The 15,271-nt window shown below is 38.3% G+C and overlaps 1 protein-coding gene across 1 annotated transcript; it reads right to left on the bottom strand.

Annotated features, from left to right (window-relative positions):
- Nucleotides 1-242: 242 nt before the first annotated feature.
- On the bottom strand, nt 243-15,222 carry LOC134536792 (mitochondrial mRNA pseudouridine synthase RPUSD3-like). Its single transcript, XM_063376722.1, has 5 exons — nt 15,026-15,222; nt 8,999-9,191; nt 3,119-3,314; nt 1,336-1,611; nt 243-730 (listed from the first exon to the last, which is right to left on the bottom strand). The coding sequence occupies exons 1-5, from the start codon at nt 15,120-15,122 to the stop codon at nt 482-484; spliced, it is 1,011 nt and encodes a 336-aa protein (XP_063232792.1). The 5' UTR covers nt 15,123-15,222; the 3' UTR covers nt 243-481.
- Nucleotides 15,223-15,271: the final 49 nt, after the last annotated feature.

The raw sequence follows: 15,271 nt of genomic DNA, 5'->3' as shown, positions 1-15,271 counted from the left end.
GGGGGGGGGGGAAATAAGTGGCCATCTCACACTCACCTATAATAGTAAAAAAGAACAAAGAAGAACTGAGAGTTAACACCAGTGTGTATTTCTTACACGCCAATTAACTGAGATGGTGCGACCTTTAATGTGAAAATGTTAGATTTTTTTTTTTGCCTAAAACGACCCATCTGCAGGGGGACCCCTCATTTCTTTTTAAGTTTCCATAAAACATATAGATATTTTAGTATAGTTAGAAATGGTTTTATCTCTATTTAACCAATTTATTTTTTACGTTATCACAAGTATTTCAGTTGAATGAAATCACCATTTAACATGATAAAGTTGAAAACAGACTGAAATGGCTTCATAAAAACTACTTAACAAATACAAGGATAAAATCTGTAAATTGTCAGACTGAATTTTTGCTATGCGAGATTAGCATAAACAAATATGAATAAATAAACACTGTCATGGATGTATTAAGAGCTACGATGTGCCATCAGCCGTGGGCAACATCGTTACGCGATGAAACGGTCCGGGACTGTAAGTCTTCGTCGCCGGGAAGCTCCAGCCCCAACCAGTCGCACGTCTGCCTGAACACTTCGGGAACGGGCGCCTCGAGAACCAAGTCCTTCCCCTTGCCCTGGAAGCCAATCAGGGTCAGCTGGTGCAGGTGGAGGTGGGCTGGCACCATCGCTTCCCAGCCCGGCTGCAGCCTCAGCGCACTCATCAGCTCTCCGTTCAGCTTCTGGAACCATAGACCGTGATTGGTGGACTCCGCTGGCCTACACACTTCACTGGGCACCATCCATCACCAAGGAACAAACACTCAAACATTCTTTTTGCTAAACACTGTCTTTGATATGTACAACTCTTAAAACATCAATCCACATTGGAAAACAAAAATTTTTCTGACCAACAAAAAGGCTTGAGTATACAAATAATTAAATGCTAACATAAGGTTTAACATATTTCGAAATTTTTTAATGATCAGGTTACTGAAAAGTTAAAATTTTATTTTAGCATTATTTTGATTTGTACTGGTTCTACGTACACACATTTATTTTTCCCTTTCCAACCCCTATCTAAGTGTTATGAAAAGTTTTTCTTCCATTCCTTTTTGCTTTGTAAATATACACGTACTTAAGACTCATGCACATTACAATCAGTGCTATCGACAGCATCAATACAAAACTACTTGACAGCTGCCTATTGAAATAGTGGACTGTGATATGCAACGAATGATTATTAATTAAAATTTTTTGACAGTTATTGGTGACTTACTAATACTAATGGTCGGGAATATATGGAGAAGACACGGAAGACACGCTAGCCGCTCTGTGCCGACCGTACCTGAGGCAGCCTGGCAGCGTCGTTGCCCGGCGGCAGCAGCACCTTCTGGCCCAGCACCTCCGCCACCCGGGAGCCCAGCAGGTTGTCCCCGAGCAGTGGCGACAGCAGGTAGGACAGGTACAGCCTCACGAAGTGCCACTTGGTGCTGGTGGTCGCCACCTCCACCAGGCCGGCCAGGCCGCCCGCGTCCCGGCAGAGAGTGCGGTGGCACACGCTCGCCAGCTTCACCTCCCCGCGACGCACAGACAGCCGCGACCAGTCCCGCGTCAGCACCACCTGCGGGGCGATGTCACGTGTCCAAGGAACTCGTCTGTCAATTATTGTTCCGTTAAAACAATTGCATACGTGGCTAATACAGCCAATGACCACTTTCACCAATAGCGTGAAAACATAAACTGCAAATAGCAGTTTGTGCTGACTGCGTATTATTCCCACCTTACAGTGACCTAATTCTTATTGCTTTGTTGAAGAACTTTAAATGTTACATAATGTTACGAGGCGAGGCCACGAAGCAGTCCGGCGGCCCGGCTAGACGACCAGCTAGCCCGTTAGCCCACAGGTAAATCAGTGCTACACGCCCGATTGGTTTAGCAATGGTGCCTTGCTACCCCCTACCCCCTACCTCGGCACTTTCTCACTGAACTATCTGCGGCCCTAGAGGGTTCAGCTTGTTTGCACAGTTCTACAGTGGCATAACTAGGATGCTATTTTTCAAGGAGCTTCAGGTGTCTGGTAGGAACACTGATGAAGGAAAGCTGAGGGGTATAAAAATGGTGACGCTAGTGAGGAGTGAAGAAAGTGAGTGACCCCCTGGTGAGTGAAGGTGGACGACAAGTGAAGGGCTTAGTGTGCTGAGAACTGTGAGGACTGCGTTGTGTGCGGCAAATGAGCGATTAGTGCGAGGCAGTGCGCTGGGACAGAGGTGAGCGGTAAGAGACGAGCAGTAGAGAGAGCCACTGTCTAGCCGAGCTCCAGTGGGGGGAGCAAGCTGTGGACTAAATGGAATGATTAATTAGTGGACACACAATCTAAGAGTAATAATTTAATTATTAGTGTAACTGTATTTAATTAATTGGGCCATCCTTTTCGAACCTGTTTTCCCACTTGTAACAACATAAAAAAAAAAAAGATAGTAACAGTAACCACTACCATTACAGATCTGAAGCATCAAAAAGATAATTCACAATTGAAAATGGTTTTACAGACCAGAGAATATGGCTGGCGACCTTTCTAAGTAAAAGCTTGGAACTGCACAGACTGGAAGAAAACTTTCTGCCTAAGAAATGTAACAGAAAAAAAAACCACCATAGTTATGTTCTTTCCAGGAGAACTTAACTACTATCAGTAGGTACATTATAATAATTGGTAAAGAAGTTTTTGAAAGTACTGTAATTGGAAATTTACATTTTAAAGGGGTAAGTTTCATACTGTTACAGAACAAGTACAAAAATGTTTGTATTTTCTATGCTAGAAATTTTCTTAAATGCTTTAACTACAAAAAAAAAAAAAGGCAAATACTTGTAGTTTACAAATATAAAAAGGAGCTGGTCTGACTCAAGCAGTTCTGTCCACATGTGATACTAAGTTTTACTGGGAACACATTTTGATGAGATTATCAATTACAGTACATATAGTAAAACCCATATATTACACTTATTGATATGTATTCAGCTTTTCTTTGGTCATGCAGCATGAATGCCTTTGTTTTTTACACTTCTGTGCACTTTGCACCTCTCCGTACAGTTCCCGAAAGGTGTCGCCGTCTGTAATCACGACTGCGCACCTGTTTATCGCCACCAGGCATGGGCTTCAACTTCATGCCGAACTTGTTACGGGCACTCTCGGGCTGAGGCGTCCCGATCACGACCCCCCAGTACGTGCTGGAGGGCCGCTGCAGGGGCTTGGCCCTCCTCAGGCTCTGCCGCACTTTGTCCGCCACGACTTCCGAGGAGGCCAGGACGCCCACCCCGCTCTCGTACCTGCGACATGACATCCACGACGATGTTGCTGCCGGCAAATACTTGGGCAATGCAGACTGCTGAAAGAGAAGTGGTGCTGACACGTGAATGTGCCGCACGCTAGTTATGAAGTAAGCAGTCTGACCTCCAAGTTAGCAGGGAAACCCTGAACTCAACAAGAAGCCAAGGACAAAAATCACTACTCCACATTAATATCCACCTTACAGCCAGTAAGACACTAATGGAGCTGAAAAGATTTTAATAACAGGATGCCTACAAATACATTGAGAACCAATTTCAGGATGTTTTAATAAAATTTTTATATAAGTTTTTTTTATCAAAGGAAAATTTTTTAAATATTCACAAAACCAAAATCAAACGCAAGAAAATTTTTTTTCTACAATTTCAGGAAAATTCCCATTATTAGGTTTGAAAGCTAAATCCACATGATTTAAGGCGATTGGTGCATGGAAAATATTACGACAAAACTAATTTAACTGTACATGTTTTTTTTATTCTTCTTTTTAAGACATAATATACCTAGGATATTTTTAATAAACTTTTTTTTTTACGGAGTTATGTCATTTTAAATGCATTTTTTTTTATGCCAAGCCAAAATTATTTAGAAAACACATAATTATGTTAAACTTAAGTATAGTTCAAGAAACGAGTGTACGAATAGGTTTCTGCACCTATAAAAGTAAGAAAAAATTTTCATCGTCAAAATTACAGTTTAATATTGACAATTTCCATTGATCACTGCTGGACTACTTCAGGAGCGATTTAAAGAATAAATTTAAATGAAAATGAAAACATAATTAGCAGAACACTATTGAGTTATGTATATATTTTCATATCCTTTTGTTTTTGATACAATCCGACTCAAAACACACCCTCTGGAGTGACAGTTCTAGTGCTGCGTGTAAAACTCTCGCCGCCGGGAAGAATGTCCCCGCGACGTGGCGCTGAGGGCGGCGCTTGTCGGAACCAGGTAGTCCGGCGGAGCTCGGGCCGGCTGGCCGCAGCCTGCGGGAGGGGAGGGGGAAGAATGGGGTGTAGAGGGAGGACGAGAGAGGAGGCCGAAGAAACGAAGGGTCTGTCAAGGTCGCGCTCATGGAGCTAATTTACAGTAATACATCTGGAGAGGACAAGGGAAGGCCAGCAGAGGATGCGAGGTGAAGCCGGGTATCGGCGTTTGTTCCCTGCTTCCTACGCTGGAAGAAAACGAACACGAGCCAAACTTGCCTCGCGCGGCCGAAAAATCCTCCAAACTAAACTCGCAACAGCTCCGAAACTATCAAAACAATCAAACTGAAAATTTTACTGGAGTATCTGTAAACATTTTTCCCCACATCGCTTTAATATTTTTTTCGAAACATGAATGCTTTCATTTTTAAAAATTAAATACCTATTTACTGCCAAACATTTTTGTGAATACGCAGAGTAAATTACAACATCGAGGAAAAATTTTTGTTTGCAATTATAAGTAGGGGACACCAGCGTATGAACTAAGGAAGAAGCCTCAAATTTTATTTATATACCCCTTTTGACGCATTCAACCCCATACTTTTATTTTGACAGAGAGTTGAAGTGGGAATAATGTTTCAGTGGGTAACACTACCGACATATGTCTTCGGAACGCACTTCTTTTTGTTATTATACGTCTCAAAATTTATAATTTCATACACAACGTTTATAAAAACAAATTCTTACTTACCTCATTTAATCTATTACAAACCTCTTGTAATATACGTGTATTAGTAGAAGAACCAACGTAACATGCAAACCTTAGGTAAACACTGGTAGAGAATTGTTTGGAATAACTGTAGTGCTATGCATATACTGACAATGTAAGAAACTTTCAATTTTATTAATTGTTTGCATAAGAATTAATAATTTTAAAAAAAATCATAGAATAGGCCTTTATAGACTGAAAACCTTTCACGTAGTTTCAAGTTGCGTACATAAAAGTTTTTTAATATATATAATTACCAAATATTGTTGAATATATTTAACATTTTTATACATGTTACAACACACATATAATAACAAACCTATATAGTATATAAAAAGACAAACGCCAAATTTTAGCATTTTGTATTTCTTTTCTCTGTGTGAATAAAATAACAGTTCTTAACGTAGTTGCTAATACTGTACTATATTTCTAAAAAAAATTACGAAAACCCCTGACATCGTCACCATAACAATGATAAATTTGCAAAATAATTAAGGCACATCTTTTAATGCTACGAAGCACACTCTTAAGAGAAATGTTTTAAACTTATGTTGGGATGTAACTAATATCTTAAAAGCATTGTGAAACCGTTACTTTGAGGGAAACCTTAATATACCGAACACCATACCATCCTTTAATCGACTACGATTTTCGCTTCTTAAGACCCATTTGTCTTCAAAATGCACTGTACTGTGTAAGTAATAAATCAGTCTTAGCATGTGTTACTTGTATCATGACATCAAGGTATTATTTATCAGTAATTAATATTTCATTTTATTTTTTTGTAAACTAATGTGCATAGGGCAGTGCACTAGACATCACTACCTGTGTGTAGTGTTGCATTACACTTTTTAACGCATTAGAGTTTACATAAAATGATAAATCCAAAATTTCGTTTAAAAGTATAAATATCAGCGATCAATTTAATTAATGTCCAGTATAACTGTCAGTAAAACATTCGAAAATATGTATAGGACCTGTTAACCTAAACATTTAACAGTTAAACTGAACTAAGATGTGTTAGAGTGGTTTTTTCTCTCTCCGTATATTAGAGGTATGGGACATCAAAATACGCATCTGTCGCCCATTTACTTTAAATACAGAATTATAAACTACATATTGTGAAAACATTCTGCAGCAGTTTTTGCTGAACGGAAAAAACACGGATGAGAAGACAGACGAAATGTGTTTGGTAAGTGATGTTTCTTCAAATGAAATGGAACAGGACAGTGCTTATCAGAATGAAATTACAGAACTACTTTTGTGCAAGGAAATGTATTTTACAAAGACATTTCAAGAGAAATCACCTTTAAATGAAATAGATCTTGCTGACATGGAAGAAATAGACTTAGATTTAGAGGCCAGGCCCCTTTCAAGTGACGAAATTTCTCTTGAAGGGCTGAAATATGTTTCTGGCTATATAGCTCACCGTTTCAGAAATAAATATCCTGACCTTGGCACTACGGATTTCAATTCGGAGGACGATAGCTGGATACATGTACAATCAAAGGGTAACTTAAAATGTCCCACTAATGAATTTTTTGAATTAATAAAGATCGCTGAAATGTGTTTTGATAATGTTCATGGCAACAATTTGTGCAAAAAAGAGCGGATTTTTGAATCACTGACTAAAATTATTTGCGGAACTACTGAAAATAAATATCCAGAAGAAGTTATATACTGTTATGTCAAGACAAGAACGTATATGCGTATCAAGTATTTGAACATGAAATATTTAACGAACAAGACCAAAAATGCAAAGAAAGAAATAAGATGAGGAAAACTACCCTCTAAGATTTTTCAGTGTGATAGTGTCCACTTTCCTTCACCATAATATGTATGTTCATAATTTATTTACGATGTTTTTTAATTACTATATTTAAGAAAAGCATTTATTGTGAATATCGCAGCAATTATGTAGGGCTTAAGGTATTTATTGTATTCCAAATATTGAGTATGTCATTTTTATTGCCTTTATTAAAAATAATATATATGTTAACAATGTAACAAAATTGCGATATTTTTGTATTGCTATTGCAATTTCGTTTCTTGTAAACATTATTGTAGACTTTTTCATATTGAAATTAAATTTGCTATAGGGTTGTTTGTATTTTAATTTTACAGTTATAAGATTTTTTATATGTTGTTTACTGTTTACAAACATTTGAAAAATATTTCCTTAACCATATTTCCATTTCCATGGCAATAGTCTTGTTAGCTTTTCGGGTAACTCTTCTACATGGATGATAAGATGGTGCGACATCTAAAACATATCACACCACCTTTACATAACTATAAAACTAAGAGGTGTTTTCTTTACATAATATTAAAGCACAATGTTTCCTTGTGACGTAGGTGATTTAGAATTTCCATTTATCTAGAAAAATGGGCTTTCAGAATGTTTTTTAACACACAGTGTTTCGGAAGGTTTTTGAAGAAAAAAATTGACTACCCGTTTTATTTTTTTGCAGCTGAATTCGGGCACGTGCATGAAATATAATTAATCCGTAGGAAGCGCAATGGTTTAAAGTATTGATCTTGAAGATTTGAAAAGATTTATTGAAATAGTGTGAGAGAACGAGCGAGTTGAGTGAGAAGATGTGCGGGAGTGGCAGAGGTTAGCTCTCAGCCACATGTGCGCAGTTGCGGACAAAAAAATAATCCATTCCGCCTCCCCATGGCGAAGGATGAGTGAAAGAGAAACCTGCTAAACCTTCCCCTCCTCCGGGCACGATAGAACCTTATCGGCTGTGTGTTAGAGGGAGAGCGAGATACAATCTTCGAGGTTTTGTTAGTTACCGTTAGATGGCAGGCCGCAGAGCGACCACCAGCGACACCCTTCCCGTATGAAGGCCATCTCGCCACTGACGAGCTGGAACTAAGCTCCTGACCTCCCTACATAGTAATGGTCACCCGCATAGGCATCTAGACTCTTTAGTGGTCATATGATACAAAATTCATTGTTTTCGGACCTGTGACCGTTTTTTACCGTGCACCAATCGCCTTAAGTAGAGAGTCCCAATTATTTATATTTAATGTGCAACTATAAAATTAAGTGTGGGTCAAAAACACAAAAATGTGAGTTATCAAAAGGCTGCTGGAAATTAAAGTTTCGTGACTCCAAGCACCAATGCTGTTTATTGTGGGGCATTTTCAAGACTTTCAGGACTTTGTGACCTGTAGACATCCTGTATGTACATTAATTATACACAAACTAACTGTCTAGTTTATTGCAACCATTAATTCTTTTAAGTGTGAACAAAACACTCAACACAACTCAAATTGTTTTCATTGCAAAAATACTTGCATCAAAACAGTTTTAAGAAAATACACATTCAACCCACTAACTCAGGGGTCGGCAACCTTTTGAGTCGAAAGAGCCAAAAATTACAATTTACAAAATTTCAAAGTTTTTTAAGAGCCACAAAAATTTTTCTTGCCAACAATAAATAGTACTTGCATAATAAAGATTTTTGATAAAAAACTAATCTATTTTTTTATTCATAAGAAAAATTTATTCATATATATAAGAAGTGTTTTTTCACAACAAAATAGATAATATAAATGGTGTTATTAGATAATCACTTATTATATTAGTAAAAAATTAAAACAATTAAACACTTACAGCACAGCCCGTAAGTAAGCCTACTAGTAAAACGAAAACCTCGGGCGGATGGATAGCTTTAAATTGATAATTTAACTGCTTGATGACATATTGTTTAGTAAAATATAACAAGCGTGGAAAAAAAACCAGGCTTACTACTGGTTTGTAATAAAAAAGTATTTTCTGTATAAACGACCTGGTGATGCAGTATTTCTGGAACGGAACTAAAGAGCCGCAGCTTCACATTCAAAGAGCCGCATGTGGCTCGCGAGCCGCAGGTTGCCGACCCCTGCACTAACTGAACACAACATTGCTGTTTTCTCTGTATTAGACACATTAATTACTTCATTAGCATATTCATATTACCTCTCTGGTGTCTTCACGATTTGGAGTGAAGGGCACTTCAATGCCTGAGCCACAAAGGGCAGTACTTCTTGCAGGGAATAACTGCTGTCGCCGACAGCGGCAGTGTTCAACGTACTTTTCGTAACACCGCCTTTACTCTGATGTGATGGCTTCTGCAAGATTCCGTAAGGTTTGTTGAAGACCACCAACCCATCTGGAAACATACAGAAGAATGTGCCAATGTTTATTACAGTTTGATAGCCAGAATGTTGGGAAATACATAGTGATTCATAAAAAGAGTAATTAATATTTAAAAAAAAAAAACAATTAAACACATTTTCTTGTAAACTGACTTTGCCTTCATAAACACGAAATTCTATGATCTATGTTAGATTTAATGTTTTTTTTTAATATAATTTTGAACTTCCTAGTTTCAGAAATGTATGATATGTTGGATGGAAGATTTAAAGTAATTATATTAAAACATGTTTGATTTTAGACACAATTTTTTGATTGATGTAACATTTTTCCCCCTCACCAAAAGAACGACAAACAAATCATAGTGGAAGAAGTCTTGGTGATGATGTGTGAATGATGCATTGTGGCCTGCAACACGTAAGCTGAGGAAACAATTACCCCTTGATTTAAAAAAAAGGCTGAAGATCACTCCCAGTTTTACATGAATAATATAATTTCCTTTAACTGATAAAGGGTCCACAGGGAAGGTGATAGTCAACCATCACACTTATGTGGCGGGGGTAACAGGTTCGATTCAAACTCCTTGGCTTGACTCAAATATATAAGCATCAAGTTGGCACACATTTGGGTCAAAACTAACTAGAAGAGCCCGTCATTTTTTAAGTGTCTGACAGTAACAAACTTTAGATTAGAAAAAAATTTCAGGAAGTAAAAGAAAACGATGCAATTTCAGATTTTAATAGCCTTAACAGTATAGTGACTGTCACAACATCGAAAAATTCACCAGAATGAACAAGAACTTAAACATGCATTTGGAGTAAAAAATATTATTCAGCTTATAAAATGTTCTAAGACATAAAAAATTGAAGGAGAATATTATTTGCTATAGGTAGAAAAAAGGGGTAAAGAGGTAGTGAGGGAATAATTAAAAAAAAACCAGGGAGACAGCTAACGAGGAATATTCAGCTGGTAAAAGAAAACTATCTAGAGGAAATGATGGAGCAGGATTATACAAAGATGGCAGATATTTAAGACAGGGAAGCAGTAGGAAATGATATGAGATGTGCCAAGTGCAGAGCAGTATGGAGTACAGTTGAGAGTACGGGCGGAGGAAGTGAGGAAGACAGTTAAAGAGCTGGACAGGATAAAAGTGATTAGGAAGACTGAAGAGGGACTAGCGTGATAAGACTTGGTGCTGTGGGTGCTATTTAGTAGATGAGAGACAGTAGACTCCCATACGAATGGAGGTAGGCAGTTGTAAGAGTGTAAGCTACTGACCAGTGAGCCTCACATCAGCAAAGGGAAAGGTAATGGAGGGGATAGTGCAGAGGCATGTGGTAGAAGTAATGGAAAAGAGACACTGACGGAAGGGAGGCAGCATGGGTTTAGAAAGGGCTACTCGTGTGAATGCAGCTTGCGTGTGTACAAGGTGTAGCATGCAGGTTTTATGAAGAAGATGAAGGATACAAGAATGTTGATGTGGACTGGATATTTCCTCACGAACAGAAACCAGAGAGTATGAGTAGGGAACAAGTTATTGGTGGAGGACAGGGTCACTTTAGGGCCTGATTTTTTTCCCATCATGGTCATTGATGACATCGGAGTAGGCATATTAGAACATGTGCCTTTTTGCAGATATACGGAGAAACAGAGAAGGGAGGTTTTGGCCTTGTGGGTTGAAAGTAGAATTATGATGATAAAAGTCAACAAGACAAGGAAAGTTTGATAAAAAAAAAAAGGAAGAGGAACTAAGAGAGGCCAAAAGTTACAAAATCTAAGGATACTTCACCAAAGGAAACCTGGGGTAGAAAAAGCAAGTGAAGAAAGTGTTGAAGAACTTGGCCATGCTGGGCAGGGTACTGGGGGAAGGAAGCTGTAATTGTTCCACATCCAAATTAATCCCTTGATCCTGACGGCATGAATGGGTACAAATCGATCCTGTGGTACATGATGCTTGGCTGTTTTAATTTAGTACATCAAAAGATCATGGCCACACAGAAACTTGAAAATCACAATATAAATATTGTCAGGGTCTTGTGGAAATTTTTTCTTTCTAATTCAACACACAATCATAATCCATTGTTATTTAAAAATTTTTTTTTGTTACGTCTAGGATCTTTCAACATATTAAATTAAAATGCAAACCCCATATACCACTGGATCAAAGTATATAGGATCATGCCATCAGGGTGCACGGGATAAACTTGGATCAGTGATACATAACTTCCAAAGTTGTACGCCCCATAATGGAGTATGCTGCAGCAGTGCTCATGAGGAACTGGAAGCAGTACAGAGGAGATCAGCTAGGTGGGTGAAGTTTAGGGTGAAGGAGAATATAAAATGATGAACACGAAGAATGATGTCCATCCCGTAAGAGCTATAAGTAAATGAGGTGGGAGATTCTAAAAAATGGCTGACAAAGAGACTAGTTAGGAGGTACAGGATATTGAGTTGGTGTGGGAAGATAGGAAAAGGTTGGCCTCACTGTAAAGAAATAACAGGGTGAGCAACAGTACTATTTTTTTGAAGAAAGGAGAAAGAAAAAATTCACTGGTCATGGAACGTTCCGAGAATGGAATAATAGTTTAGATAATAAATGGGTAAATATTGAGGGCAGGAGTACATCAAGTCAAAGACATAAAAATTTAAAAATGCATTTTTATATCCTTATCTTCTTCCTAACCACTGTGTAAAGCAGCATTACAATAGTTATATTATTTTATTAGCACAATTATTATTAATTAACATGTTCATACAAGGATATGATTTTTGCTGAAAATTGATCCCGTGGTTTTCCAGAGATCTTTAGAAATATAGCATAGCCAAGGCTGGGGTGATAGGTACTGTTTTCTGCCCAAAATTATTTTCCATTTCAAGTGAATATTTAAAACAATTAAAATTTTTTGAAGAATATTCACTTGAAATAGAAACCAAATTAGGGTTAAAAAAAATTGTTATCTTTGCTCCGGCCATAATGCACTAACAGTCCCGTTTTTTGAAAACAGTCTCAACAACATTATATTCCTACGGATCTCTGGAGAATAACAGGATCAAATTGCAAATAGCATCAAGAAAACAGTAGAGCAGAAAAAATAATCAGGGCAATTTTTTTGTGGAAACAGTCTGCTACGCTAATGAATTGACTATTACGCTTGCAATTGGGCTTTCAACCGGTGGTAAGGAGTTCTCGATTTTCACTCACTTCCCCCCTCCCCTTTATCATACTCCTCAGATTTTTAAGCATCTTTCACCCCTACCATCTCTTCATTTAACACATTCCACTCCCTTCCTGTCCTGCCAAGTAAAGCACACCTACCCCTTTCCGTTTACCTCCAGTCCCTCTGTAGCTTCCATCCGTAATCTCTTCACCCTTTATGACTTGATGTAAGTTTTTGGACATACACCATTGCTAAGAACTTTTTCTGTTGAAGGAAAAAAAAACTAATAAATAAAATAAATAAATAAAAATACCCAAAAAAGACAAAAAACACACAAAATTAAGCAAACAATTGCTGTTGTCAACAAGGATATGAACACCACAAAATATTCCGAAACAGGAATATGGTCAACAAAGAAAAACAAAGAAAAATGTACTAAGAGAACGAAAAAAAAAAAAAAACAAAAAAAAACACAAATGATGACAACACAAAAATATTGAACCCAAAATAATTCAGCACAACAGTTGAAATTAGACAAAAACTCGACAAAACGAAAAGACAAACAAATACAATAGTTTTACCAAAACAGAAACAAGCGACGTTTCGGGAACTGCTATCTGCTCCCGTCCTCTCAGTCGCACCTGTGTTTCCGTACCATGTGCGTCTCTGCCTGAGGACGGGAGCAGATAGCAGTTCCCGAAACGTCGCTTGTTTCTGTTTTGGTAAAACTATTGTATTTGTTTGTCTTTTCGTTTTGTCGAGTTTTTGTCTAATTTCAACTGTTGTGCTGAATTATTTTGGGTTCAATATTTTTGTGTTGTTATCATTTGTGTTTTTTTTTTTTCGTTCTCTTAGTACATTTTTCTTTGTTTGTTGACCATATTCCTGTTTCGGAATATTTTGTGGTGTTCATATCCTTGTTGACAACAGCAATTGTTTGCTTAATTTTGTGTGTTTTTTGTCTTTTTTGGGTATTTTTATTTATTTATTTTATTTATTAGTTTTTTTTTCCTTCAACAGAAAAAGTTCTTAGCAATGGTGTATGTCCAAAAACTTATATCAAGTCATGCACTCCCATTGCACAAATCTTTTAAAGATAACTCCACCCTTTATACCTACCTGTGTGTATCCTAGTCCCCAGCTGCTCCCAGCCCCCCCTCTCTCTTTATTGCCTTATAGTCTGACGAACCTTTCCACCCTTCTCCTCCTTTGTAATGCTTCCTACCCTAGCTCCTTAACTATCTCAGTCGGACTATGCATTTCCCTCTCTTATACACATATCACCCACCTCGCTGCTCTACGCTGCACCTTCTCCAGCACCGTACCTCAGTCACTAGGTAGGGGTCCCAGATCACTGCTCCATACTCTTTCACTGGCCTGACCAATGTGGAGTATGGCTTCTCTCTTACCCTCCTCCCTGCCCCCTGCAGAGTCCTGCCAGGCAGCCCCAGCGTCCTCCTACCCTTACTCACCACGCGCTCAACCTGCTTTGCCCATCCCAGGTTATTTGGCAGGGTCACCCCCAAAGTACTAATACTCTTTGGCCTCCTTTATCTCCTGCCCCTTCCACATATAGAATTGCTTCGTTACCTTCCTCTTCCTCGTAAACCCAACCATCTACGTCTTTTCAACATTCAGCTCCGTCCATTGTTTCAGTCTGCTCAAGTCACCTTGCAGATGAACCCCTTCCCCCACCACCTCATACACTACACAATTATCCGCAAATACTCTCATCCTGGCCTCTATCCCCTCTCCAATATCAGTCATCATTATCGTGAACAACAGGGGCCCCAATACACTCTCTAGCCGAACTCATGTCACTTCCCCTTTGTCAGACCTTTCCTCACCCACCCTCACCCTTTGTCATCTATCCCTCAGGAAGTCTCCTACCCAACTTACCATCTCATCCTCCACCAAATTTTTACCTTTTCCATTAGCCTCTTGTGAGGTACTCTAGCGAATGCCTTTTTAAAGTCTACGAAAATTGCATCCATCCGCTTCCCCCCATCCACCACTTCCACCAGATCCTCCAGCAACCCTTCCATCTGTGTTTCACGCGAGAACCCTACCCTGAATCCATGCTGTCTATTGTCCACCCAACCTAGGTCATTCATTACTCCCACCATATAACTGCCCACCAGGCTCTCTAATACTTTCCCTACACAGGAAGTCAGGCTGACTGGTCTGTAGTTCACTGGGTAGTCTTATCCCTACCTCCCTTGTACATTGGTACCACTACCGCTTCAAACTATTGATTTGGCAAATTCCCTTCCTCCAGGGATTGTTTGAACATCGCCGTTAAGTATCTACATGCTTCCTCATTATTCCAACTTAAGGTGACTGTTCCCTATCCTGTCCGGCCCATGTGCCTTCCTCCCCTTCAAACTCCTAACCCCCTTTCGCACCTCTTCCATCCTTATCTCCAAACCTCTCTGTTATACCGTTTTTGCTACCCCTAAAGTACAATATAAATTTACGACACTATAATTAAATTACAGGTAATATTTATAATAATTTTTCACCAAACAATGGGAAAATATAATTTTTCTCATGTGACTACCTTAAACTTTCTATTTAATGGTTCTTACGGGAACTACATAGTCAAATGCAATGATGAGAAAATATGTTAAGAAGTAATTAAATGCATTTTGTAATTGATCTCTCGCTCTCTCTCGTGAAAACAAGTTCCTACCTTTATTGTATAAAACATTTTTTATTATAAAAGATACAATACTGTTTAAACTGCTTAAGTTATTTTTTAAATAATATGGATGGCACTGTTTTTTCATACTAATTTTGCTTAAGCATTTACAAAACAGAATTTAAAAATATTGAAAAAAAGTAAACATTTGCACGCTCGCACGCAGAATACGAATTGTGAAAGAGTGTGCACACAAGCATAAATTTTGGGGTTGAAAGGCGTGGTAATGTATTGTAA

Source organism: Bacillus rossius, chromosome 11 (assembly GCF_032445375.1).
Source record: "Bacillus rossius redtenbacheri isolate Brsri chromosome 11, Brsri_v3, whole genome shotgun sequence".
Classification (NCBI taxonomy): Eukaryota; Metazoa; Arthropoda; class Insecta; order Phasmatodea; family Bacillidae; genus Bacillus; species Bacillus rossius.
This window is presented reverse-complemented; position numbering and strand designations above follow the sequence as displayed.